The sequence below is a fragment of the Alosa sapidissima genome, chromosome 6 (assembly GCF_018492685.1).
Source record: "Alosa sapidissima isolate fAloSap1 chromosome 6, fAloSap1.pri, whole genome shotgun sequence".
In the NCBI taxonomy this organism is placed as follows: domain Eukaryota; kingdom Metazoa; phylum Chordata; class Actinopteri; order Clupeiformes; family Clupeidae; genus Alosa; species Alosa sapidissima.
Genome location: NC_055962.1, coordinates 6774871 through 6802071, shown reverse-complemented (window position 1 = coordinate 6802071; position 27201 = coordinate 6774871). Strand labels below are relative to the sequence as shown.

The window sequence follows — 27201 nt, the reverse complement described above, 5'->3', positions numbered from 1 at the left end:
TAGACAGATAAGCGCGCGCGCACACACACACACACACACACACACACACACACACACAGACAGACAGACACATCCACACCCTGTCGTACCTGTCTCCTCTGTTTTCTGCTCAGTGAAATCTCCATTTCTGCGTTGTGGTGATTTTTGCTACACGTGAACATGGGCGCACACACACACACACACACACACACACACACAATATTAGCGGAATATGATTTGTCAAATATAATTTGAGTTTGTAATGTATTTACAGTTTGTGGGAAGTGTGTGTGTGTCACCTTACCTGATCTGATTTGCGTGTTCTCTTCATGATCTCCTCCAATCTCTAAAAACAAAAACAAAAACACTCTCTTGAGAAAGGTGTGTGTGTGTGTGTGTGTGTGTGTGTGTGTGTGTGTGTGTGTGTGTGTGTGTGTGTTTTAACATGTACTCTTGGGCAAAGGTGTGTGATGCAAATCTGTGTGTGTGTACTTATGCTGTAGTGTGTGAGGTCAGCAATTGTGAGTGTACATGTACTGTATGTATGTGTTGTGTGTATGTGTGTGTGTGGCGATGTTAGAGACTTGATGAGTGTGTGTGTGCATGTTGTGTTAGGTCAGCAATTGTACAGTACGTACATGAATGTGTATTGGCATGTGGTCAGTGTGTGTATGTGTGTGAGTGTCTGTTATCTGGTCACTGTATGTGTGTGTGTGCGCGTGTGTGTGTGTTTACGTGCACCTTTTTGCGCTCCTGGCGTTCTGCCTCCTCCTTCTGGAAGTGCTTCTCTCTCTCCTGACGCAGTCGCTCTGCTTCCTCACGCTGGCGAGCGTCCTCTGCCTCTCGCTGACACGCGCGCACAGAGAGAGAGAGAGAGAGAGAGAGAGAGAGAGAGAGAGAGAGAGAGAGAGAGAGAGAGAGAGAGAGAGATAAACAATACACACGCACAGACATGAAGACAAATACACCAATTATTCAAATGAGATGAGATAAGATGTCTAATACTAAGTATGTAACATTAGTCTGTCATGTCTGATGAATTCCTTCAGTTAGAGTGTGCTGATGCTGATGTAAGTGTGTCCTTATGGATGTGGAGGGCTTTGTTCTTGCTATACATTATGTTAATGGAAGCAAATCTGATCCGGGCTTATTAAATATGGTGTGGGCATGTGTGAAAACAAGTATGTGCTGTGTGTGTGTGTGTATTACCTGTTTCTGTAGGCGCTCTGCCTCCTCTCTCTCCTTCTCAGCCTGGGCTTTCCTCTCCTCCTCCTCTTGGAGTCTTCTCTCCTCTTCTCTCTTCTTCTCCTCCTCCTCTCTACGCACTCGCTCCTCTGCTTTCCTGCGAGCCATCTCCTCACGGCTGCGTCTGAACTCAAACACGCATGCACACACACACACACACGCGCACACGCACACAAAGAATGAGCACAATGTAATTCCATGTCTGGGGGAGCAGGGGAGTAAGTATTTGATATAAAGGCATCTAAACTTGCTGCTAGTACAAATAGTTATGTAGCAAGTGAAGGCTCTACTCTCACAGGATGGAAATGATCTGCTGATCTGCACACTGGCGTCCTTCACGCATGCACCAGCCGTACTTGTCCCATCCCAGGGTGCCCCACACGCTCACTAGTGCTTCACCCATCTCTGGGGTCCCTCACACACGGGTCAACCTATCCTGGGGGTCCCTCACCCACGGGTCAACCTATCCTGGGGGTCCCTCACATTACATTTACTTTACATTACATTACATTTAGCAGACACTTCTTGACCAAAGTGACTTACATGTGTCAGCTATATTACAAGGGATCACATTGTCCCCAGAGCAACTTGGGGTTAAGTGCCTTGCTCAAGGGCACAATGGTGGAAGCCGGGAATTGAACCGACAACTTTCAGGCTACTGCACGCTAGCCCAGCTCCTTAACCACTACTCTACCACCGCCCTACAGGCTACTGCACGCTAGCCCAGCTCCTTAACCACTACTCTACCACCGCCCCACACAGGGGTCAACCTATCCTGGGGGTCCCTCATATGGCTCATACATTCTGACAGCATACATACTGTAGCAAAGGGAGAGAGCGGTCACCCGACCAGCCCTCGAACCCGGGTCTCATGGGTACCAAAGCTGCCTCGCTCTCACTCTCTCTCTCTCTCTCTCACTCACACACACACACACACACACACACACACACACACCTCTCGGCCTCCTCCTGTAAGCGGCGTTCTTCCTCCTCTCTCTCTCTCTGCTCACGGGCTTGTCGTCGCTTCTCTGCTAGCAGGCGAGAGGCTTCTTCAGGGTCTGTGGTTCCTGCTGACTTCACCGCTGATAAAGAGAGAAAGAGCGGGAAAAAAACAATTAGTGTCAGAGTGTGTGTGTGTGCGTGCGTGCGTGTGTGTGTGTGTGTGTGTGTGTGTCTGAGGGAAATACTTGAGTAGGTGAGCGTGTGTATGTGTGTGTTGTACAAAAATGCTGCTTTAGGGGAGGACATTCTCTGTTTCACCGTTAAGGTCAGACTACAGGTGCTACCAACCAGATACAACCTAGCATCACCATCCACACTGCATAATGCATTCTAACTCTGACCACCTTAAATTAGTTGCTCATATTGTAAATGGTTGTAATATGTACAAAGGACACTGCTCTCCGTATTGTTGATAGTATTGCCAGTTCTGTTAAAGTCATTTTTCCAAAAAATATGCCTGTGTACAAACACTCACGCGTAATGCCAGACTGGTTCTGGATGGAGATAGAAAGGAGGTACTAGTCCTGGGAATAGGCTGTGTTTATGCATTTTATGCATTTTATGAAAATACCAACCCGTCCTTGCAGAGATGAGTGACCTACAGTAGGCTATGCATGTAAGTTTGTGGCATTGATATTTGGCAGCTTGGGATATGTCCACAAACTGACTGTGAGTGGACTAAGACTGGAAGGGCTATCAAAAGGAAAGTCTACAACAACTGGAAAAATTCTGTTCCATATCAGCTGTGATAGGCAGTCTTGCTGTGTTGTGTAGTCGATGCTTTATGTACCCTTGAATGTCAAAGCTGTATCACCTCTGAGAATATTTGAATCATTTCTGTAAGAAATTTGATTGGTGGATTCAAATAAAGAATTCAAGTGTGTGTGTGTGTGTGTGTGTGTGTGTGTGTGTGGAGGGAAATGCATACTTGGGTGGGTGTGTGAGAGGGAAAAAAAAAGAGAAACAGCTTTAAAATCTGGTCTAATTTATCTGCAATGACTGCTCTGAACCACTAGAGTGCACTGTGGTCTGACCTGGGGAAGTAGCCTCCTTGGCCTCTCCCTCTGCATCGTCTTCTTCAGCGGCCCGGTACAACTCGGGCATGGTCCGGCTGGGTCGCAGGTTGCCTGGCGATAGAGGTGGGGTGGCGGCAGAGTGCTCCTGGCCAGGGGATCGCAGGTGTTTGGGGGTCGGAGGCTTCTGGGAAGACTTTAAGGAAGATCTAGTAAGAGAGAGAAAAAGAGAAAGATTATGTTTACCCCCCTCTTTTCCTCTTTTTTTAATGGTGGTGTTAAGTTACCGTGTTTGGCTAGCATTGGCAAGTTAGCAACACTATTCAAATGCTTATGCTAATAAAGCACCTTTAATTGGAATTGGGGGAGGGGTGGAAGCTTCCACTCTTCACTGTAAACAGCAGTTGGTGTAGATTTAAACAGTTGGTACTTGGTCATCTGGTCATCTACCCACATTAATCATTAATTACTGCGTGATCTGGGATGTTCGCACTTGTTTTTTATTAAAATGGGTATCAAAGGTGAACATTTCACTGTAACAAACAGACGCACCCTCTCAATGGACACACACACACATATACCCTCTCAGTTAAGCAAGTTTGCGTGCGTTCACACAAACAAAAAATAGAAGGCCTACAAAAGAGTACATTCACACAAACACACATAAACAGAGAGACACACAATACTGAGTACATGGACGTGTGTTTACTCACACACACACACACCTGGCAGGTGAGGGTGCTTTGGTCCTGCAGGGCTGGGTGCCGGGGGACTGGGTTCTCTTGGCTCTGGGCTGCTGGGGGCCACTCAGGAGGGGCTGGGAGCCCAGCGGCAGAGACAAATTACTCCAGGACTTACGCACATACTCCTTAGGGTGCTTTTCCCCCTACACACACACACACACACACACCAAATAAATGCACAAATACATGAAGGAAAAGACATTCCGTTTTCTGAATGTGGTGTGTGCATATACAGTACATGTGTGTGTGCTTGTTCATCTGAAGTATATGTGAGTGTCTGTGTCTCAGTGTTGTGTGCGTGCGTGCGTGTGTGTGTATATGTGTCTCAGTGTGTGTGCGTGTGTGTGAGTATGTGTCTGTCTGTGTCTCAGTGTGTGTGCGTGTGTGCGTCTGTGTGTCTCAGTGTTGTGTGTGTGTGTGCGTGTGTGCGTCTGTGTGTCTCAGTGTTGTGTGTGTGTGTGCGTCTGTGTGTCTGTCTGTGTCTCAGTGTGTGTGCGTGTGTGCGTCTCAGTGTTGAGTGTGTGTGTGTCCGTCTGTGTCTCAGTGTGTGTGTGTGTGTCCGTCAGTGTCTCAGTGTGTGTGTGTGTGTCCGTCAGTGTCTCAGTGTGTGTCCGTCAGTGTCTCAGTGTGTGTGTGTGTGTCCGTCAGTGTCTCAGTGTGTGTGTCCGTCAGTGACTCAGTGTGTGTGTGTGTGTCCGTCAGTGTCTCAGTGTGTGTGTGTGTGTCCGTCAGTGTCTCAGTGTGTGTGTGTGTGTCCGTCAGTGTCTCAGTGTGTGTGTGTGTGTGTGTCTGTCAGTGTCTCAGTGTGTGTGTGTGTCTGTCAGTGTCTCAGTGTGTGTGTGTGTCTGTCAGTGTCTCAGTGTGTGTGTGTGTGTCTGTCTGTGTCTCAGTGTGTGTGTGTGTCTCAGTGTGTGTGTGTCTGTGTGTGTGTGTGTCTGTGTGTGTGTGTGTGTCTGTGTGTGTGTGTGTGTGTGTCTGTGTCTCTATGTCTCAGTGTGTGTGCGTGTGTGTGTCTCAGTGTTGAGTGTGTGTGTGTCTGTCTGTGTCTCAGTGTTGTGTGTGTGTGTGTCTCAGTGTTGAGTGTGTGTGTCTCTCAGTGTTGAGTGTGTGTGTGTCTGTGTCTCAGTGTGTGTGTCTGTCTGTGTCTCAGTGTTGTGTGTGTGTGTGTCTCAGTGTTGAGTGTGTGTGTCTCTCAGTGTTGAGTGTGTGTGTGTCTGTGTCTCAGTGTGTGTGTGTGTGTCTGTCAGTGTCTCAGTGTGTGTGTCTGTCAGTGTCTCAGTGTGTGTGTGTGTGTCTGTCAGTGTCTCAGTGTGTGTGTGTGTGTCTGTCAGTGTGTGTGTGTGTGTCTGTCAGTGTGTGTGTGTGTGTCTGTCAGTGTGTGTGTGTGTGTCTGTCAGTGTGTGTGTGTGTGTCTGTGTGTGTGTGTGTGTGTCTGTGTGTGTGTGTGTGTGTCTGTGTGTGTGTGTGTGTGTCTGTGTGTGTGTGTGTGTGTCTGTGTGTGTGTGTGTGTGTGTGTGTCTGTGTGTGTGTGTGTGTGTCTGTGTGTGTGTGTGTGTGTGTCTGTGTGTGTGTGTGTGTGTGTCTGTGTGTGTGTGTGTGTCTGTGTGTGTGTGTGTGTCTGTGTGTGTGTCTGTGTGTGTGTGTGTGTCTGTGTGTGTGTGTGTCTGTGTGTGTGTGTGTGTCTGTGTGTGTGTGTGTGTCTGTGTGTGTGTGTGTCTGTGTGTGTGTGTCTCTATGTCTCAGTGTGTGTGCGTGTGTGTGTCTCAGTGTTGAGTGTGTGTGTGTCTGTCTGTGTCTCAGTGTTGCGTGTGTGCGCTTGTGTGTCTGTGTGTGTCTGTGTGTGTGCGTCTGTGTGTGTCTGTGTCTCAGTGTTGTGTGCGTGTGTGCGTCTGTGTGTCTCAGTGTTGTGTGTGTGTGTGCGTCTGTGTGTGTGCGTCTGTGTGTGTCTGTGTCTCAGTGTTGTGTGCGTGTGTGCGTCTGTGTGTCTCAGTGTTGTGTGTGTGTGTGCATCTCAGTGTTGAGTGTGTGTGTGTCTGTCTGTCTGTGTCTCAGTGTGTGTGTGTCTGTCTGTGTCTCAGTGTGTGTGTGTGTGTGTCTGTCTGTGTCTCAGTGTGTGTGCGTGTGTGCGTCTCAGTGTTGAGTGTGTGTGTGTCTGTCTGTGTTACAGTGTGTGTGTGTGTGTGTGTGTGTGTGTGTGTGTGTGTCTCTGTGTCTCAGTGTGTGTGCGTCTGTGTGTCTCAGTGTGTGTGCGTCTGTGTGTCTCAGTGTTGTGTGTGTGTGTGCATCTCAGTGTTGAGTGTGTGTGTGTCTGTCTGTCTGTGTCTCAGTGTGTGTGTGTGTGTGTCTGTCTGTGTCTCAGTGTGTGTGTGTGTGTGTCTGTCTGTGTCTCAGTGTGTGTGTGTGTGTGTCTGTCTGTGTCTCAGTGTGTGTGCGTGTGTGCGTCTCAGTGTTGAGTGTGTGTGTGTCTGTCTGTGTTACAGTGTGTGTGTGTGTGTGTGTGTCTGTGTCTCAGTGTTGTGTGTGTGTGTGTGTGTGTGTGTGTGTGTGTGTGTGTGTGTGTGTCTCTGTGTCTCAGTGTGTGTGCGTCTGTGTGTCTCAGTGTTGTGTGTGTGTGTGCGCGTCTGTGTATCTCAGTGTTGTGTGTGTGTGTGCGCGTCTGTGTATCTCAGTGTTGTGTGTGTGTGTGCATCTCAGTGTTGAGTGTGTGTGTGTCTGTCTGTCTGTGTCTCAGTGTGTGTGTGTCTGTCTGTGTCTCAGTGTGTGTGTGTGTGTGTCTGTCTGTGTCTCAGTGTGTGTGCGTGTGTGCGTCTCAGTGTTGAGTGTGTGTGTGTCTGTCTGTGTTACAGTGTGTGTGTGTGTGTGTGTGTGTGTGTGTGTGTGTGTCTCTGTGTCTCAGTGTGTGTGCGTCTGTGTGTCTCAGTGTGTGTGCGTCTGTGTGTCTCAGTGTTGTGTGTGTGTGTGCATCTCAGTGTTGAGTGTGTGTGTGTCTGTCTGTCTGTGTCTCAGTGTGTGTGTGTGTGTGTCTGTCTGTGTCTCAGTGTGTGTGTGTGTGTGTCTGTCTGTGTCTCAGTGTGTGTGTGTGTGTGTCTGTCTGTGTCTCAGTGTGTGTGCGTGTGTGCGTCTCAGTGTTGAGTGTGTGTGTGTCTGTCTGTGTTACAGTGTGTGTGTGTGTGTGTGTGTCTGTGTCTCAGTGTTGTGTGTGTGTGTGTGTGTGTGTGTGTGTGTGTGTGTGTGTCTCTGTGTCTCAGTGTGTGTGCGTCTGTGTGTCTCAGTGTTGTGTGTGTGTGTGCGCGTCTGTGTATCTCAGTGTTGTGTGTGTGTGTGCGCGTCTGTGTATCTCAGTGTTGTGTGCGCGTCTGTGTATCTCAGTGTTGTGTGTGTGTCTGTGTCTCAGTGTTGTGTGTGTGTCTGTGTCTCAGTGTTGTGTGTGTGTCTGTGTCTCAGTGTTGTGTGTGTGTCTGTGTCTCAGTGTTGTGTGTGTGTCTGTGTCTCAGTGTTGTGTGTGTGTCTGTGTCTCAGTGTTGTGTGTGTGTCTGTGTCTCAGTGTTGTGTGTGTGTCTGTGTCTCAGTGTTGTGTGTGTGTCTGTGTCTCAGTGTTGTGTGTGTGTCTGTGTCTCAGTGTTGTGTGTGTGTCTGTGTCTCAGTGTTGTGTGTGTGTCTGTGTCTCAGTGTTGTGTGTGTGTCTGTGTCTCAGTGTTGTGTGTGTGTCTGTGTCTGTGTGTGTGTGTGTCTGTGTCTGTGTCTCAGTGTTGTGTGTGTGTCTGTGTCTCAGTGTTGTGTGTGTGTCTGTGTCTGTGTGTGTGTCTGTGTCTGTGTGTGTGTGTGTGTGTGTGTGTGTGTGTGCGCGTGTGTGTGTTTGTCTCAGTGTGTGTGTGTGTGTGTGTGTCTCTGTGTCTCAGTGTGTGTGCGTCTGTGTGTCTCAGTGTTGTGTGTGTGTGTGCGCGTCTGTGTATCTCAGTGTTGTGTGTGTGTGTGCGCGTCTGTGTATCTCAGTGTTGTGTGCGCGTCTGTGTATCTCAGTGTTGTGTGTGTGTCTGTGTCTCAGTGTTGTGTGTGTGTCTGTGTCTCAGTGTTGTGTGTGTGTCTGTGTCTCAGTGTTGTGTGTGTGTCTGTGTCTCAGTGTTGTGTGTGTGTCTGTGTCTCAGTGTTGTGTGTGTGTCTGTGTCTCAGTGTTGTGTGTGTGTCTGTGTCTCAGTGTTGTGTGTGTGTCTGTGTCTCAGTGTTGTGTGTGTGTCTGTGTCTCAGTGTTGTGTGTGTGTCTGTGTCTCAGTGTTGTGTGTGTGTCTGTGTCTCAGTGTTGTGTGTGTGTCTGTGTCTCAGTGTTGTGTGTGTGTCTGTGTCTCAGTGTTGTGTGTGTGTCTGTGTCTCAGTGTTGTGTGTGTGTCTGTGTCTGTGTGTGTGTGTGTCTGTGTCTGTGTCTCAGTGTTGTGTGTGTGTCTGTGTCTCAGTGTTGTGTGTGTGTCTGTGTCTGTGTGTGTGTCTGTGTCTGTGTGTGTGTGTGTGTGTGTGTGTGTGTGTGCGCGTGTGTGTGTTTGTCTCAGTGTGTGTGTGTGTGTGTCTCAGTGTGTGTGTGTGTGTGTCTCAGTGTGTGTGTGTGTGTGTCTCAGTGTGTGTGTGTGTGTGTGTGTCTCAGTGTGTGTGTGTGTGTGTCTCAGTGTGTGTGTGTGTGTGTCTCAGTGTGTGTGTGTGTGTGTGTCTCAGTGTGTGTGTGTGTGTGTCTCAGTGTGTGTGTGTGTGTGTGTCTCAGTGTGTGTGTGTGTGTCTCAGTGTGTGTGTGTGTGTCTCAGTGTGTGTGTGTGTGTCTGTCTGTGTCTCAGTGTGTCTCAGTGTGTGTGTGTGTGTCTATCAGTGCATGACTGATTGTATGAGTGTGAGTTGTGCTGATAGAGGTCAGAGTCTCTCGCTCTCAACTCTAAGTCCTTAATGACATAAGCCCTCATATACACAGACAGATGGAGATGAGGGATAAGTGTGTGTGTGTGTGTGTGTGTGTGTGTGTGTGTGTGTGTGTGTGTGTGTGTCTGTGTCTGTGTGTCTGAGAGAGCGAAAGAGACAAAAAAAGTATATGCATGTATTTGAGAAAGAGAGACAGAAAGAAAAGAGAAAATTCATGTGGCAGTGCATGTGACAGAAACAGACAGAGACGTGTGTGTGTGTGTTAGCTCAGTAAACTTTGGCCTTGTACCCTCCCTCTCTTGCTCAGTCTAACATAATGAATACATACGTTCGCTCACACGCTCACACACACACACACACACTAAACCTTAGTACTCCTGATCATACTGCTACTTCTGATCTTATTGAGCAAGGTCCACATAAATTAGTTTCACTCAAGTTACAGTGCTTACGGAGACACTCCCCCCCCCCCCTTCTCTATACGTGTGTGTGTGTGTTTGTGTATGATTATGTACTGACCTAATATGTGTGTGTGTGTGTGTGTGTGTGTGTGTGTGTGTGTGTGCGTAGTCAACTCTCCTACCGTTGTGCCCTGAGTGGTTCTTCTTCGGGTGCTGGGGTCAGATGGGGTGAAGCCGGCCCTAATTGGCCGATCGCAGCTGAGACCTGCTTTCATTGGCCGCTCCATGCTGCTGCGGGATTGGAGGGACTTGAAGGAGAGGGAGCTCATTGGATGACAGGAAGCTGAGCGGGGACAAATGGGCGTCACTGTGTTCGTTTAAGGCATGCGTACAGATCACACACCCACACACACACACACACACCCAAGTAAGTGTGTTCGGGGGTAAGCAAGGGATAAGCAAGGAGGAAGGTGATGAAGAGAGGGAGTCATGGAAGAGGAGTAGAAGGAGAACATCATGAAAGACAAAAAAAGAGAGAGAGAGAAAGGCAGAAACAAAGACAGACAGAAAGACAGAAAAGACAAGTGTGTTAGTGTGCACTACTGATTAGGTTAGTCAGCATGACAGAGAATCATCTCTCAGGGAGGAGCCTGTGTTGTCATGGTGACAGGTCAGACAAAGAACAATGGAATCAGATCTAGACGATAGATCTAGATCATCTACAACAGACATGTCCCATGAAGAAGTCTCATGTAAGTTGGTGTATGTTTAACACAGGAGAGAAGGAAAACGTAGTCCCATGAAAGTCTCAGCGCCATGTTTTGTTCAATGTGTTCAAGTTAAAGACAGGGACGCGTAACTGAAGCATTCTGCTCACAACGTGTACAAACAATTTTAGAAGACAGGTCTATTTTTTTTTTTTTTCAACGTACGCACCGCTATCATGTCTGGTGTAGCCAGCTCCATTGATCATAGCGCAAGCTAATTGTACAAGACCCTCCGCTTTAACCCTCTCTGTTGCAGCAGATGCTGTGTGATCAGAACACTTCAATTACGCGTTCGGTGTAGCCTCCCAGTTAGTGTGCGAACTGATTAGACTTTACTTTCTTCACTTATCACTTTTGATGGCGCCATTGTTGACTAATTCTGGCAGTGAAATTGGGGGGTAGTCTACAACTATGCAAGCTACTAGTATAAAACCTTCTCAATGCCACCAAATGGCAGTAATGCAAACATTTTACTCCTGATGTTATTGTTTATTCCCCACTATGATTCACTTATTGGAGCACAGAAAACACAGGCACCCCCTGAGAACAACAGACTAGAACCCAGAGATGACACCAAACCCAAACGCTTTAGAGAGGTCACACTCACTTAGAACACAGGCAAACACACAACACCAACACACACAGAATGCCCATTAAAAAAGTGTTGTAAGTGCATTACTCGTGTCAGTGTGATGGGAGGACCTGTTTGAAAGTAGACATTGAACACGTGTAACACACAACATGCATACATGACTCAGATAGGTAGGGTGACCAGATTCCTGTGTGTGAAACAGGACATCCCCATAAAACCAGATTTGAAAAGTCGGAACACTAAAAAAAAAAAAAAAAAAAAGGTTCTGGTTAAAAAAGAATCATGGGACCCCTGGTCACCCTACAGATAGGAGACCAGTTTGCTGCGGAAACACATTTGTTACTGCCCTGTTAGAGGACTTCACGAGGTAGCCAGAGTAATAATATTAACACACACAGCTAGGCTTCTCCCCTCGCTCACAATCTAGGACACTCAGGGGAAGTGCTCATCAGAGTGATTCAGAACACAGCCACATGGCTTTCATACAGCTGGATGTATGTCAATGCCGTTGGACTGACCTCTACACTACATGTGGCTCTCTAGGGGCTGTGCACTGGACACATTAAGGCTGATGAAGAGGAGGACAGTGAAAACATATGGGTGGGATTTCTATACATTCACCTCATCAGGGATGAGATTATCTACTGTATATGGGGGACAGACTGACCTCAAATAGCATGAGATTAATCCCTCATAAGGCCAGTTCACATTCAGCCAACGAGACGAGGAGCAAGACCAGTCAGGACAGGAGGAGATGGAATGAGATGGTTTAATGTAATGCCATGGCAACAGTGGAGTTCTGTAGCTAGAGTGACCCCCCCCCCCCCCCCAACCTCACGGTAACCATTTATCTAAATCAACATAGTGTTTTTTCTAGCTAAATAAGGCTTCCCCATCAACCACTGCATGATGAGAGTTTAGTTAGTGAGACTTATGTTGTGTGAGAGCTTGTGTGAGAGACTGTGTTTGTGTGAGAGTGAGAGTGAGAGTGAGAGAGAGAGAGAGAGATAGAGAGAGAGAGAGAGAGAGTGGGGGGGATTGGTATTGGTGGTAGTGGGAGGGGCTGTGTGTAGGATGAAGATGGAACATGATAGGGCTGGAGTTGAATCTGTTCCGTTTCAGGGTCCTAGTTTCAGAGTGTTGCCTACATTTTTGCCTTGTTGAAATGACAGGCATGCTGCTTATTGCTCTCATGCCCACTCTGTCAGTAAAGCCCCTTCTAATGTGGGATGACATCTGACCTCTATGGTGCGGATACTCTGCATTATGAATGACCACGTAGGACGTACACTACCATGACACGGATACTCTGCATTATGAATGACCATAACCTACCATGACCAGAGCACGCATTGTAGAACAGTCAGTGCTACAGAACTCAGGCCTTTTTAGTGATCTAATCACTGCACACCTTCACACGGAAACCACCAAATGCAGTTAGAATCTCGCATGAAGGTTAGCTGAGCGGATGCTAGATGTGTTGCACTATATGCATGCAAATATTCATCTTTGAACATGGGATGTTTGGGTATGACTATTTAGGCTGTATATGACTGTTTGATGTGTGTGTACGTGTGTGTGTGTGTGTATACCTGTCTCTCCCGACAATGACATAGCGCTACGGCTTCTGGCCAGGTAGGAGTGTGTGGGGGTCAACAGACGACTGACCATGTTATTCTCCCATGGTGTCAATGGCAAACGACGCATAGCTGCAAAACACACACACACACACACACACACACACACACACGTCAAAGGCATGTACTAAAATCCCATATTGAAGCACCAACGTACCCTTAAGCAAGCTGGAACCTGCGAGCACATACACAGCCAAACACGTCGCTTAGTTATGACATCACATGCATAAGCACGCCGAACACAGTTTTATGACATCACAAGCACAGGCAGCCACCTTCCACGTGCCCAACCCCATGCAATGATGTGTTAAAAGAAACACACACACACTCTCATTCACACACCTACACACACACACACACTCCCATTCACACAACACATCCAGAAAGAAAATGTCAGCATGACAAGTGTAAAACAAAAAGATTATATTTCGTGAAGGATGAGCCCCATGCACCAGTCATGATATTAGGAGGTAAGCAGGCACTGTCAGGATGACTTCTGGGTAATGTAGTCAAGATGTAGTAAGAGCACCACAGCCGTGTAGCAGCCAATGCCCCGGGCACACATGCACAACTCCCTTGTGTCTGTGTTAGTGACCGTAAAACATGCGGACTTCTAGCCATTGCTCAGCGATCCACCTGTGTGTGTGTTACCGACACTCTTCTCTCGTGATGAGCGGAGTCTGCTGCCGTGTTTATTAATGTGGGGAGAGGAGGCAGTCCGTTTCTGTAAGGCTAATATGCCACACACACACACACACACACAAAAACAATTCTAAAATGAGCAATTATGAAGTTATTTGTGTTCAGTTGTCAGTTGTCTTCCGCCTGTCCATGTCTGTGTGAGTGCGTTTTTGTGTCTGTGTGTGTCTGTGTGTGTCTGTGTGAGTGCGTTTTTGTGTTTGTCTGTGTGCGTCTGTACGTGCGCACGTGTGTGTAAGTGTAAACAGCATAGTCGTTACTGTACAAACAGAAGTTTAAACAATGAGACATAATGTGACTGGATAAAAGGATAAAAAGCAAAACCTATTATATGCATACCAATATTACCTAAGGGTTGTATGTTTGTGTTTATAGTGTGAGAGAGAGTCTGGGAATGTACTGTATGCAAACTTGTCTCTGTGTGTGTGTGTGTGTGTGTGTGTGTGTGTGTGTGGTGTGTGTGTGTGTGTGAGAGAGGGGGAGACTTTCCATACCTCTGTCTGGTGAGTTTAAGAGTGTGGCAGAAGATGCAGACAGGCGTTTGGTTATGACCGGGTCTGTGTGCTTGGACAAGTTAGTAGTCGAGACAGAGCGTCTGTCCGAATCTGTGAAAGACGCAAACACACACACGCACACACACAAACAAACATGTTAAATCACTGCAGTAGAACAAGGAAAAAGAAACCCAGCAATGCTGAAATGAGAGGGAGAGAAAGAGTGGATAACAGAGGATACGAAGGATCTAGTTTCATACAAAAGAGCTATGCAAGGACGTACTTGCTATAAGGAATTTAAATATGTTCTCATTAGCTAGAGGTGTGAAATCCTAATCAGGACTATATCTAAAGAAATGAGCTGATGAAGTTAGAATGGACTTTTTTGATGTTAATCAGTCCTACATGGTACAATCTTTAACAAAGGCTAGCACTTCAGCACCTGAGAAGCCAGAGTATGTTTTATTTACTATATTTAGTAGTACCAGTAATCAGATGAGACTTTAATGCCAGAGCACAAAGCATTTCAAAGAACTAGATTCACTGAACAATGTGACTACACACAAAAAAAATCCAAATTGGATACTTTAGTTACCATTAAAGAGCTAAAAACATAATATTCAGCAAACCAAACCAATTTGACCAAACAAACACTCTCAGCTCCACAGCCTCTAAAGATAACTATGATGCTAAGGTGCTAATGAGCTAAGGGGCACTAAAGATAGGCACATAAACCTTAATCTTCTGGGTCTAAAATGTCACAGTTACAGACAGCCACTGTCTAGAGTGAAACATTACACTAACATTACACTAACACTTTACCTGAAGCCTGTGTCATAAGACCAAGACAACAATGACATAGCCATGCCTGAGGCAAACACCCGGTCCTGTATTTGTGTAACATGCCAGTTGATGTCATTGCCCAGTGATTTAAACATGTTACCATAATCAGTAAATGTCATGACAGCCTTTAAAATGTTGCATGCCACAACAGGTAATGTTACATGCTACTAAGCTGCCATAACCATCTACCATAACTGTCAATTGGCAAATGTAGCAACACTGAGACATTGCTGGACATCAACTGACATAGCTATATGCAACAGGAGAAGATATCTGCCATGGTATATTTTCTGACATGGACATGCTCTGGACCAGCAGGGCTCTAAGAGAGAGTTAGGCCTACTACTGGTGAACTTCACAAGCTAGCCTAATGGGCTAAAGCTAATGTTGCTAGCCTCTAATGCTAACATGCGCTAGCCCCAGTTATATTCACATTTGGAGAGAGGCCCAGTCTGGCGGCCCAGGCTAAAGGCACCAGGGTAATGGTGCTCCAGACCTGCTAGATCCAAAGGGTAAAGACAAGCAGCCTCAAACAACCCTGTGCCAGAGAGAGAGAGAGAGAAAGAGAGAGAGAGACAAAAGAAAGGAAAACAAAGAGATATGGGCAGCCCGAGTAGGATCATGAGTCAGCGAGAATAGGCTAGAGGTAGAAACACACCAATCACACACACAGACACAGCAGCAATTCAGGGCCATGCTAAAATGAGAGAAAAAACAGCTGGTGGGAAGTGCTTGGTTTGGACACGGGAACTGAAATGCATTGTGTGTGTGTGTGTGTGCGTATGTGTTTTTGTGTGTATGTTTTCCTGTTGGGTGAGAGGTGCTGGTTGTTAGAGTGTGTGTGTGTGTGTGTGTGTGTGTGTGTGTGTGTGTGTGTGTGTGTATTTGTACCTGTTGGGTGAGAGGTGCATGTGTGTGTGTGTGTGTGTGTGGGGTGTGTGTGTGTGCCTGTTGATGAGTGTGCTGGTTGTTAGAGAGTGTATATGTGTGTGTGTGTGTGTATGTGTACCTGTTGGATGAGAGGTGCTGGTGGTCAGAGTGCCTCCCCAACTCCAGCGGTTGGTTTTCTGTTTGGCTCTTTGACTCCTCTCCAGAGTCCTCCTCATGACAGCCTCATAGCGGACCTGGAACACACACACGGACACACACACACACACACACACACACACACACACACACACACACACACACGGACAGATACAGACACAGATATAGACACAGATGTAGACACACACACCAATTCCATAATTACAAGAAGCGTTCAGCATCCCAGCCAGGCTACACAGATGTCGAGTCACAGATGTCAGAGGCCAATGATCAGGATTATGGATCATCTCTCTCACTCCTCTCTCTCACACACACACACACACACTTCTCTGGGATCAATACAACATGTGAGGCCACAGCACAAAACCAACATCAGTCAAAGGAGCCAGAGGCACATAGGCAGAGATGCCTATAGCCCCAAATGTAACCGGGAAGCCTAGCCGGTGTACAGACCCAAGTGAGCTCCAGGGCAGCTCCAGCTCCAGGGACAGAACGTCATCAAACCCAAATGTGCTGCAGTATAGTGGTGTACCGGGCACCGATACTGTGCTGCAGGATGGTGGTGTACCAGGCACCGATACTCTGCTGCAGGATTCATTGGTATTGAGATACTAATGCCATTGTATATCAACGTCATAACACTGATCCTGCACAATCACACTTAGAGATTACTAAGGCCACAGAACGCAGCGAACATCACTCAGCAAGAGCTGGAGGTGCAGTAACATCTATGCAGATCTTTACACAGAGCGTAGGGCTGGTCTGGGCCAGATCGGCTTCCAAGCCAATTCATGGGTACAAGCTTCTTGAAGATCATAAAACACACACACACACACACACACACACACACACACACACGGATCAATAGATATGTGAGGTCATGGCGCACCACCGAGTACCGGTCAGAAGAGCCAGAGGAGCTTGTAATTCACTGTGAACGTTTACGAACACACAGAAAGCACATTTGGAATTCACTGTGAACGTTTTCAAATACACATAAAGTGTGTTTGGAGTTCTCACCATGAAGTTCACGTTCCTTTTTTGGAACTCAGTGAGAACGTATTTTAACCACACTCTGCTTTGAGAAGGCTAGTAGTCCTTGGCATGCACACTGGTTAGCTCAGACCTGAACGTACTAGAGTCTCATCTCTTAAGGCAGGGGTTTCCAACCAGTGGTCCGCGCCCACTTGTGATCTGTGAGGACATTGCTGGTGGTCCCTGACCATGGATTCAGTAATGTAGTTGCAGTGAAGGAATCAGTATTTTTATTCACTGGTGGTCCTAGGGTTACGTAATTAGTCAGAATGATGGTCCCCTGGTCAACAATCAGTTGAAAATCCCTGTCTTAAGGCATTGGGAGGGAGGTTTAGGACACCGCACAGTTACCACACTGATCCAGCTGACTACCACTCCAAACGCACAGCACGCACTTCAGCCAGAGACTACATATCACATCAATACCCATCACGTTAAGTTGGCAATATTACAAACACAAATAGACACACATGACTAGCACACACACACACACACCTTTTCCTCCTCGAGTTTCTGCCGTCGTTTCTCCTCGACAGCGGCGCGTCTCTGGTCCTCCTTGATCCTCTGCTCCTCCAGCCTCCTCCTGCGCTCCTCCAGGTGCTTCTCATAGTACTGACGAGCACGCTCCTCGCGCTCATGCCACTGAGACTCACGGAGCGCTACGTACACACACACACACACACACACAAAATTGCACGCATGCACAAACACACACACACACGCACGCACGCACACAGAAATGTATACGCACGCAACACAGACACGCATATGCATACACACACCACACACACACACACAAACGCATACACACACAAATGCACGCATGCACAGACAAACACACACACACAGAAATTGTTAATTTTATGGTTGACATCCTTTTACAAAGCATCTTTTACTATTAGCCTGCCAAAATAAAAAGCAGCTTTCATACAAGAAAATAAACGGTCTAGTTTTTCACATGCTTATCCCATCATGGGTGGTGGTACATACTGTAAAGGAGTGCACCACTATAATGGTATATTATATAATATACATATATAATAATACAAACAAAACAAACAAGAGAGACCAACAGGGGGGGAGAGAGAGAGAGAGAGGAGAGATATAGATAGAGAGATAGAGAGAGGGAGAGAGAGAGGGAGAGAGAGAGAGAGAGAAGTGTGTGAAGGAGACGGAGAGGGAAATGTATTGAGACAGAGAGACACAGAGAGAGAGGAGAGTGAGGAGTGGGAAGGAGACAGAGAGAGAGAAAGACAGTGAGACAGAGAGAGGTAGAGGGATATTTCGGGCCCCTCAGTCTCCCCTACCTCCCTGACCTCTTACATAACCTGGCTGCCATGACAAAAGGGGCACCAGAGCTTTGTGCAATGAACAGGAGCACCACGGTCACCACGGAAACCTGCCACATCACTTAGTCATGCAATGGGCTAGAGAGAGAGAGAGAGAGAGAGAGAGAGAGAGAGAGAGAGAGAGAGAGAGAGAGAGAGAGAGAGAGAGAGAGAGAGAGAGAGAGAGAGAGATGAGAGGAGAGAGAGAGAGAGGAGAGAGAGAAACACCAAAGCGAGTAGAGCAGAGAGGGCTCACGGGACGTACAGGAAGCAAAGACAGGGGCAGAAACAGAGTACACCACAAAAAAACAGAGGACGAGGGAGAAAGAAAGAGTGAAAGAAAGCAGAGCAAAAGAAAGAGAGCAAGCAAGCAAGAAAAAATTCCCCATGCACAGAGCTTCTGAGGGACAAAGATGCCAGCCTCAGCTGTATACTTCCCCATTCCTCTGCCAACCATCATCCTGCAACACGTTCAGTTCTATTTTTATTTCTATTTCAATTCCACTTAATGGCATTAAAGGGCATTCACACCAGGAACGATAACTATAAAGACAACAGTAACTAGAACAAGATGAGCGTCCACAACTCAGCACCAATAAGGAAAGTCTCTCCTCATGTTGATGAATGTGTGTCTAAAATTCAATGGATACTGATTGCCAGTCAGCTTTTACTGTTCTTAAAAAGTGATCCCCAACGAGATCATTCTTCATGTCGCCGTCGTTGTAGTATGCGTTATGGACGATGTCATTTATATGAACTAGAGCAATAGTTATTTGTTCCTATCGTTCCTGGTTTAAACGAATGTTAAGACATGGATACATAGGGACGTGATCATCAGTCGGGTGACACTCCTGCGAGACTCACAGGGAAGCTACACCAGGCACGTAACTGAAGCGCTCCATTTGTGTTGCGTCTGCTGCAACAATTAGCTGCCACTATGATCAATGGAAGTAGCTACACCAGACATGACAGTGGCGTGTACGTTTGAAAAAAATAAACCAGGCTTCTAAAATGGATTTTACGTGTAACGAACGGGAAACGCTTAAGTTCCGTGCCTGGTGTAGCTTCCTGTGAGGGCTGTAATGCTCGAAGAGGACTCTGAGCATGAGCAAAAAGCCACAAGGCCACAGGAGCCATCAGTCCTCCTCCATAATGCACAATGAGCACTTAGTGCCCCAACCTATTCCTTGGGTGTGTTTGTATGTAAGGGTGTCTCCCTCTGTGTGTGTGTGACCAAGTGATAAGATTTAAGTGTTGTGTGTGTGTGTGTGTGTGTGTGTGTGTGTGTGTGTGTGTGTGTGACGACATACATACCATTTTGCTTTTCCCTCTCCTCTCTCCGTTCTCGAGCAAGCCTCTGTCTCTCATCAAGTTTCAGCACCAAAGGCTCTAAACACACACACACACACACACAAAGAGAGAGAAGAGTGTTAGAAAGCTCGATCACTTGATCGCACTGTGACAAAATCTCAATGTTTTAGTATTGTGTGAGTGAGATCTGCATCTTGTGTGTGTGTGTGCGCATGTGTGTGTGTCTCCTATGTTTAACTGAACCTTTAATATATTCCATGCACTCCAGAGTACTGTGAGTATTGGGCTTCATGTGCACAATATGTCTGTTTGCCTCCTGTGTGCTGTCTTTATATTGTGTATCATTTCTGTATGTCAGTGTGTCCCTCTTGACAACAGCATTGCATTGGTGCATTGCATACAGTACTTGTATTTATTCCTTGTAAGGCAAGGAGAGTTTATTTATTAATTTCATACAAAGTGCTGGTAAGTGCTGGTGTGTGTGTGTGTGTGTGTGTGTGTGTGTGTGGTGTGTGTGTGTGTATGTACCTGGTTTGGAGCCTATAGAGGTGGGGTGTGTCTATGCTGGGTGTTGAGGGCAGAGGCAGGAGAGGATGTGGCCGACTTGATAGTGTTCTCTTCTCCTCCACTGAAGGAGGGGGCCTCTGAACCTATACATAAACAAATACACAAACATGTAAACAAACATGAAAACAAATATGGGCATCACTTGAGGGAGGGGAATGTCCAAGCAATCGGTCACACAGCTAATGATTTGAGGTAAAAGGTGGTAAAACCAAATAAAAGGTAATGGGATGTTTTGGAATTTGCAATGAGTAGATTACTGTATTGCTGATTGCTGTGGAGCACCAGTGTAGAGTATTGTTGTAGAGTCTGATGTGTGTGTGTGTGTGTGTGTGTGTGTGTGTGTGGTGTGTGTGTGTGTGTGTGTGTGTGTGTGTGTGTGTGGTGTGTGTGTGTGTGTGTTTCCTGGGTAACACTCATGGCAACCAATATATATTAGTTTCCTCCTATCCTTCCCTAATTACCTTTCTAAGTAGCTGCTCATGTAGCTGATTGGTTATATGCATGAAAGCTATACTCCATTTGTAAGGTATAGCCAGGGTGTCTACATTTTAGTGACCAGTTGTATTAGTCTTAAAGCCCTGCGCATGTACAGTCCTGCCCCCAAATAGATGCCCGATAAGTGCCCTGAAGTGTGTTTTGCAATATAGCCGCTGAGTGGAGGGACTTGCCTAAGAGATCTTTGACAGTTTTCTCCAACCCTCTTTCATGGCTAGATGTAAGAGATATAAGCAGTGATGCCCACATCAAGGGGAAATCCACTGACAAAACATGTCTCATTTAAACTACACTGCAGACATGACCATAGCCAGACAAGGCAGGCCCAATCCCACTGTCCGGCACATCCCCTGAATCCCTGGTCTAATCTGCCGTTGTACCCACAATCCCGCTGTCGGAGTGTGTGTGTACTGCCTGCGCCTGGGACAGATGGTAGTCTAGACGAGAGAGAGAGAGAGAGGAGAGAGGAGAGGAGAGAGAGAGAGAGAGAGAGAGAGAGAGAGAGAGAGAGAGAGAGAGAGAGAGAGAGAGAGAGAGAGAGAGAGAGATTCTCGCTCACACACAGCAAGTGGAAAATAAAAGATGTGTGTGTTGTACTGTGCGTGTTGTACTGTTTGAGTAGAGGAATAGAAAGCAGCTGCCCGAATCTAGGTCAAACATCACAGAGGAGGTGAAGCGAAAGATCTACTTTACAACCACGGACACAGACACGCACACACCAACTACTGTATATGCACAGATACTTGTGGACACCTACATGCATGCATAGCTGTGTATTAGTGTGCATGAGTATGAGTGTGTGTGTGTGTGTGTGTGTGTGTGTGTGTGTGTGTGGTGTGTGTCAATATGCACACACACAGGATAAATACTAATCAATGTAAAATGAAGAAGGAAAAAAAGGGTCATGCTCCATTATCCACAATTCATCTGTGACCAGTAGAACCTTCAAATGTGGCTGAACTACTGAGAAGAACATCAGGGGAACAAAAATGGACCAGTATGCCATGACAATAGACTGTAATTGGAGTTCTGAACTACTGCTTGGTGTTATATGGTGACTTATGTGACATATGAAGTGTGTGGTCAAGGTGAGGTGAGCCAAGAGAGATGTCCAGTGAGTATGTGTGAACAGTGAGTGAGTGAGTGAGTGAGTGTGTGGGTGTGTACACAAGTACAGTCCAGAAGATTCATTTCCCCATTGTCCTTCTTGGAGAAATGGATAGGCTTTCCAAGAGTGATATAAAGAGTAATATGCAAGAGTGGCAGAGGAGTCATACATGTAACAAAGACAATTTGATTATCATCATCATCATCTGATACTTTTGAAAGACAATCCTTCAGATGAGCTCATTGCCTATTGTGTGTGTGGACTGGGTGGGGTGTGTGTGTGTGTGTGGCTGAAGATCCTTAGTTCACAGGGTGTCATGATCAGCAGTAAAGGTCCTGCTGGGGGATGTTCTGCTAAATCCTCCTTAACCCAGATACATGAGAGCAGCCGCTCCTTTACAGCTTTACTGTGTGGTTGTGTGTGTGTGTGTTTTATTATATTCTCTGGTTTTCCTTTGTGTGTGTTTGTGTGAAAGTTCAGCCTCTAAAATGCTCATTTTGTTTTGGTCTCGGAGCTCTAACTTCAAATTGTTTTTTTTTTTTGTTTTTTTTGGATTATTTGTTTTTAAGTCTGTTTGAGTCACCATGCTACACTCTCTTTCCCTCTACCTCTGACAGATAGCATGCACACACATACAGTAAGCCTAGATGTCTTTAAGCATGATTTCTCCTTTTTTTTTTTAAATGGTTGAGTGGTCCTTGGCCTGAAAAAGTTTGAGAAACACTGCAGTTAGCTTAGAAATCTAGACGCACCCTAGCGGCAGCAAATGTAAAATTGGCCTAAACTTCGATTAGGCCAATCACATCGTGTATAAGGTCGGTGGGTGGATCCGTATGAATTCCCTGCTACTTAAAAACAAAGAAGATGGATGCTGCTGCTGGCCAACAGCGTGACACGAGGTAGGCTTTTTTTAAGTTGGCAAAAGTTTGATCAACTAGCTCCGCTGGTGGGAAAACGCATGGGACTCATGAGTTGCAGGATGGTTCGACCCAACTTGTCACATGCCACCCACCATCACCTGTCAATCACTGTCAAAACTCAAACGATGGAGTCGTAGTTGAAGCGTAGCAGTAATTCTTGTGAAAACACGGAGGGACAAGTGGCAAAGAAGGCCAAACCAGAGCCGGCAAAATTCCGGCTGTATCTTGAAGAATATGTTTTATTGCTCTGTTTTAAGTCTTTTTTTCTCAACTAAAAATGCTTTGCATTGGTTAGGGAGTACTTGGCTGAAAAAATATTTCACAGGGGGTACATCACTGAAGGTTGAAAACCACTGGTGTTAAGGACTGTTGTGGAATGTTACTTTAGGAGTGTTGTTGTGGAATGTTACAAGTAGGGTTGTGGGCTGTTACAGATTTATAGTTGTGGAGATGTGGAACATCATTTAATTGTAAAGTTGTGGAATGTCCTTGTAGTGTTGTAGAATGTTTAGAGTAGAGTTGTGTAATAACGTTACTGTAGGGTGTTGTCATGGAGTATTCCTGTAGTTTGTCTGACCGCAGCCCTGTCTGCAGGGCAGGTTCATGTAATCAGAACCCACTGACGGTCAGGATCAGAGGCAGGATCAGGGCAGAGAGCCAACATGGCCACCAACATGCTCTAGTTTCCATGCTCAGGGGGGCCTTTTCAGGACACCGCCGGCCCAAATTGGAGACCAAAACAGTCTGACCCATTTATAGTTTTACCAATTATCCCCCCTTAGACCACACACACACATCCCCCCCAAAACCCAACACACACATCAAAATCCTAGAATAGTCTGTATTTCTCTCACAGATTAACACAGGAAGAAAATACACCCCATGACCTCTTGATGCTCTTTTTTCTCTGCCATCCCCAAATGAACGATGCCCCAGGGCTGGATCATACAGACAAAGAGAGACAGCCAATGCCTCAGAGAGGAAGTGTACTTCATCATGCATTCTCAGGTATATTCCATCCATGGGTGTCTTGTGTCATGTGTGTCTTTCTCCATGTGAGTAAAGGCATCGTTGTCAACATTGAGGTATTGAAAATAAGGAGATTTCCCTGGTTTCTCACTGAAAATATGTGAAAATTTCAACATTCGTCTTTCTGTTGCTATCCCTCTGCTGACAGCAACAATTCAGACTACAAAACTGCTGCACGAACTAAATGAGGTGTAAAGCTAGGTCTAACGTCACTTTGCTTACAGATTGGCATCAAATCGTTTCTCATAACCACCTCGCCGTTATCTTTAATAGGCCAACATCAGTCTTAGGTCGCCCTCAATCAAGCTAAATGATGCTTTGAAAACATCTGTTTTGCTGGAAGGGCAAAGGGGTAGCAAACAGGACAAGAGTAGAGAGACTGTCGGGTCCGATAGTAGGGGCTAATGTTATGAGTATTTTAAAAAAGGGATATTTTTACGGGAAAAATATTAAAACAGGAAGACAGCGGGAAAAACGTTACAATACGTGAGAAACCCGGAAACAAACGGGTGGGTTTACAGGTATGGTAAAGGTGTGAGTATCAGGCATCCTGCCAAGTGAAAGCTCAACATTTTCTCTGCCATCTCCAATCAGAGAGAGAGAGAGAGAGAGAGAGAGAGAGAGAGAGAGAGAGAGAAGAGAGAGAGAGAGAGAGAGAGGAGAGAGAGAGAGAGAGAGAGAGACTAAGAACTGGCATCAGCAACATGCTGCAACGGTGCTTGATAGAATGCTGAGGAGAGTGGTTTGGCCTGATGGAGGATGACTCCACATCTCAAAAGGTGAACTCCACAAATCACTGCACAGAAATGCTGAACGTAACAAAACTAATATTAGACGCGCTCACCACACACGCTCACACACACAATGTCATATTCAGGCTCCCTGGGTCGTTCGTGTGTGTGTGTGTGTGTGTGTGTGTGTGTGTGTATCATTACTCAACAATGCCAAAATTCATCCTCAGGTGTGTTACAATTAGGCATCCGGTTTCTGCCAAAGAACACAGACAAACAGAAATAGGCACACCCACACATTAGCACACTCACTCAGACACAACACAGACACAGTGATAACATGGCTACAGCACTTGTGTGAGGAGATCATGCTTAAAAGACATCTAGGCTTACTGTATGTGTGTGCATGCTACTGTCAGAAGGTAGAGGGAAAGAGAGTGTAGCATGGTGGACTCAAACAGACTTAAAAACAAATAATCCAAAAAAAAACAAAAAAAAAACAATTTGAAGTTAGAGCTCCGAGACCAAAACAAAATGAGCATTTTAGAGGCTGAACTTTCACACAAACACACAACACAAAGGAAAACCAGAGAATATAATAAAACACACACACACACAACACACAGTAAAGCTGTAAAGGAGCGGCTGCTCTCATGTATCTGGGTTAAGGAGGATTTAGCAGAAACATCCCCCAGCAGGACCTTTACTGCTGATCATGACACCCTGTGAACTAAGGATCTTCAGCCACACACACACACACACACACCCCACACACACACACGCAGAACCTTTACTGCTGATCATGACACCCTGTGAACTAAGGATCTTCAGCCACACACACACACACACACACACACACACACACACACGCAGAACCTTTACTGCTGATCATGACACCCTGTGAACTAAGGATCTTCAGCCACACACACACACACACGCAGAACCTTTACTGCTGATCATGACACCCTGTGAACTAAGGATCTTCAGCACACACACACACACACACAGGACTTTTACTGCTGATCATGACACCCTGTGAACTAAGGATCTTCAGCCACACACACACAGGGCCTTTACTGCTGATCATGACACCCTGTGAACTAAGGATGTTTAGCCAGCCAGCCAGCCAGACACACACACAGACACACAACCGTTACTGCTCGTCATGACACAGTGTGGATCTTCTGCCACACACACACACACATTCAATTCAGTATAACCAAGGCATTTGTGGTGCAGCAGTTAGCATTGGCACTTCATGCCGTTTTAAGTCCAGGACATCACCAGTCTCTGCAAGTTGTTTTACACAAAATGGTCTGCTAAATACCATCGTCTTTCATCTTTACAACCTATCTGGCACCCCACACGCACACGCACACACACACACCAGCAAATGGTAAAAGTTCAGCCAGCATACTAGTGATCATGGGTGGCTGGGGTCAAAAGGTCACGATCAGGTCAAGAGCAGAGCCATGGGCTGCCAGTGCTGCTGAAAGGCTCTAGTTCAAATCGGTCCCTGTGTACCACAAGAACTTCTACTAGAAAGCAGTACAGAAGAGCTTCTAGAAGCTCCAAGAGGAATCAAAATGGATACTTCTTTGCTTTAAAGATGATGTCACGGTGAACATAACACATTCCCACTGCTACAGAACACTACCTAATGGAACAATCAATCAGTCACAGCAAGCAATTTACACGTACAAATGAATGTGTTTTTCCCCCCCCATCATACAAACAATACAAAATACTGTACACATTTCTGTACCATCACTATATCTCATAGCACATGATAAACTAGGAGAGTGAGTGGATAAAAGCATCTACTGAATTCCATAGCAACAGGGACTGTTCAGGATGTTTCTGGCATCGAACCAGTCCCAGGATTTGCTTCTGAGGTGGTGGTGGCCCAAGCGCACACACACACACACACACACACACACACACACACACACAACACACACAGCAATAACAGTTAAGAGGGAACAGAGAAGGGGAGGGGGGGCAGAGTGGCCCTGAAGGAAATCATTAACCTGAAGGACAAAGCTGGACATTCCTCATGGAGCACTGCATCTTAACACTGGGGCTAAGGGTCCATCTCCACCCAAGGGGTGAGTTCATGGGCAAGGACACGCAATAGCATAGTGGAAACATACATCTACAGACACACTAGTTAGGCTGATAAGCAAAATAGTTGTGCATTTATGACTAAAGCATGAAAGTTTCACCATATAATCTTCACCCCCTAAGGTTTATTCAGACGTGGAGGCACTTCAGATCTGACCTCTGGGGCTAGATATTTGCTGTGTATAATATACACATCTTTGAGGAGTAAAATAGTTTTACACATCTGAAAATAAACTTCAAGGTGTGTAGAAACACTGTACAAAAATGTCATGCTTTAGTCATAAAATGCACAATACTTCTCATTATGTGAGCTTAACCGCTCCACTACAGAGACATGCAGACACATAGGGTTGGCAAATTCACATGCCACACGAACCTGCTCACAAAAAAGACAAGCCAAATCCATCTACGTGTGCATATGCCCCCCCCCCCCCCCCCCCCCCCCCCACACACACACAGCAAAAAAACAAGCACTTACAACACACACACACAAACAAATTGTAGCATGTTGTACAGTATGTTTTTGCACAAACATGGATCAAACACAGTATGCTTCCTTACGTGCACACACACAGAAGCAGAGTAAATAAGGCCTGCGCCGTATGCTCACAGGGTTAAAGGTACCTCAGACAAAGCTGTTTTTCTTTTGGTGCCCTTGAAACAAGCACACACACACACACATCTCCTTCTCTGTGAAGTATTCACGTTGTCCCTGTTGCTTTTATGCCACACACCCAAACACTTTGGTCCTAAGCCCCTCTTATAACACAACCCCATTCCAATATCTGTTTCCTTTACCCATAATCACACCCACACACACACACACACACAACACGGTCTCATCTTTACAACTCCAGGATCCCCTTCTGCAATACACTTGAAAGCAGCACGCACAAAGCATAAGTAATCGTACTACCATACACCCACAGCAAACCTCAATAACACACAGACAAAACACACACACACACACACACACACACACAGCTTTCACGGACTGTTAGCTTCCGCGGACGGTACAACAATCCCATCATCCAATCACCCAGTATGTACACAAACACATACACACACACCTGGAGTGTTGCTCATGTCGCTCCTGTGATCTAGTGGTGGTGGTGGGCCCCTGACTTCTCCATCCTCAGCGGAGTGTGTGGAACTGGGCCACACGTTCTAACACACACATGCTCCGTCCCGCCAA

General features: G+C 46.2%; 1 protein-coding gene across 1 annotated transcript in view; it reads right to left on the bottom strand.

Moving 5' to 3' along the window:
- map7b (microtubule-associated protein 7b) overlaps positions 1-27201 on the bottom strand; it is a 41411-nt gene that overhangs the window by 4022 nt on the left and 10188 nt on the right. Inside the window, exons 2-14 of the mRNA XM_042095845.1 lie at positions 19036-19110; positions 16889-17052; positions 15321-15435; positions 13469-13579; positions 12231-12347; positions 9462-9646; positions 3965-4125; positions 3261-3448; positions 2180-2306; positions 1189-1348; positions 721-825; positions 284-325; positions 90-147 (exon numbers count right to left, since the gene is read on the bottom strand). Coding sequence (XP_041951779.1) covers positions 90-147; positions 284-325; positions 721-825; positions 1189-1348; positions 2180-2306; positions 3261-3448; positions 3965-4125; positions 9462-9646; positions 12231-12347; positions 13469-13579; positions 15321-15435; positions 16889-17052; positions 19036-19110 — 1608 coding nt within the window. The remainder of the gene's footprint in view (positions 1-89; positions 148-283; positions 326-720; positions 826-1188; positions 1349-2179; positions 2307-3260; positions 3449-3964; positions 4126-9461; positions 9647-12230; positions 12348-13468; positions 13580-15320; positions 15436-16888; positions 17053-19035; positions 19111-27201) is intronic.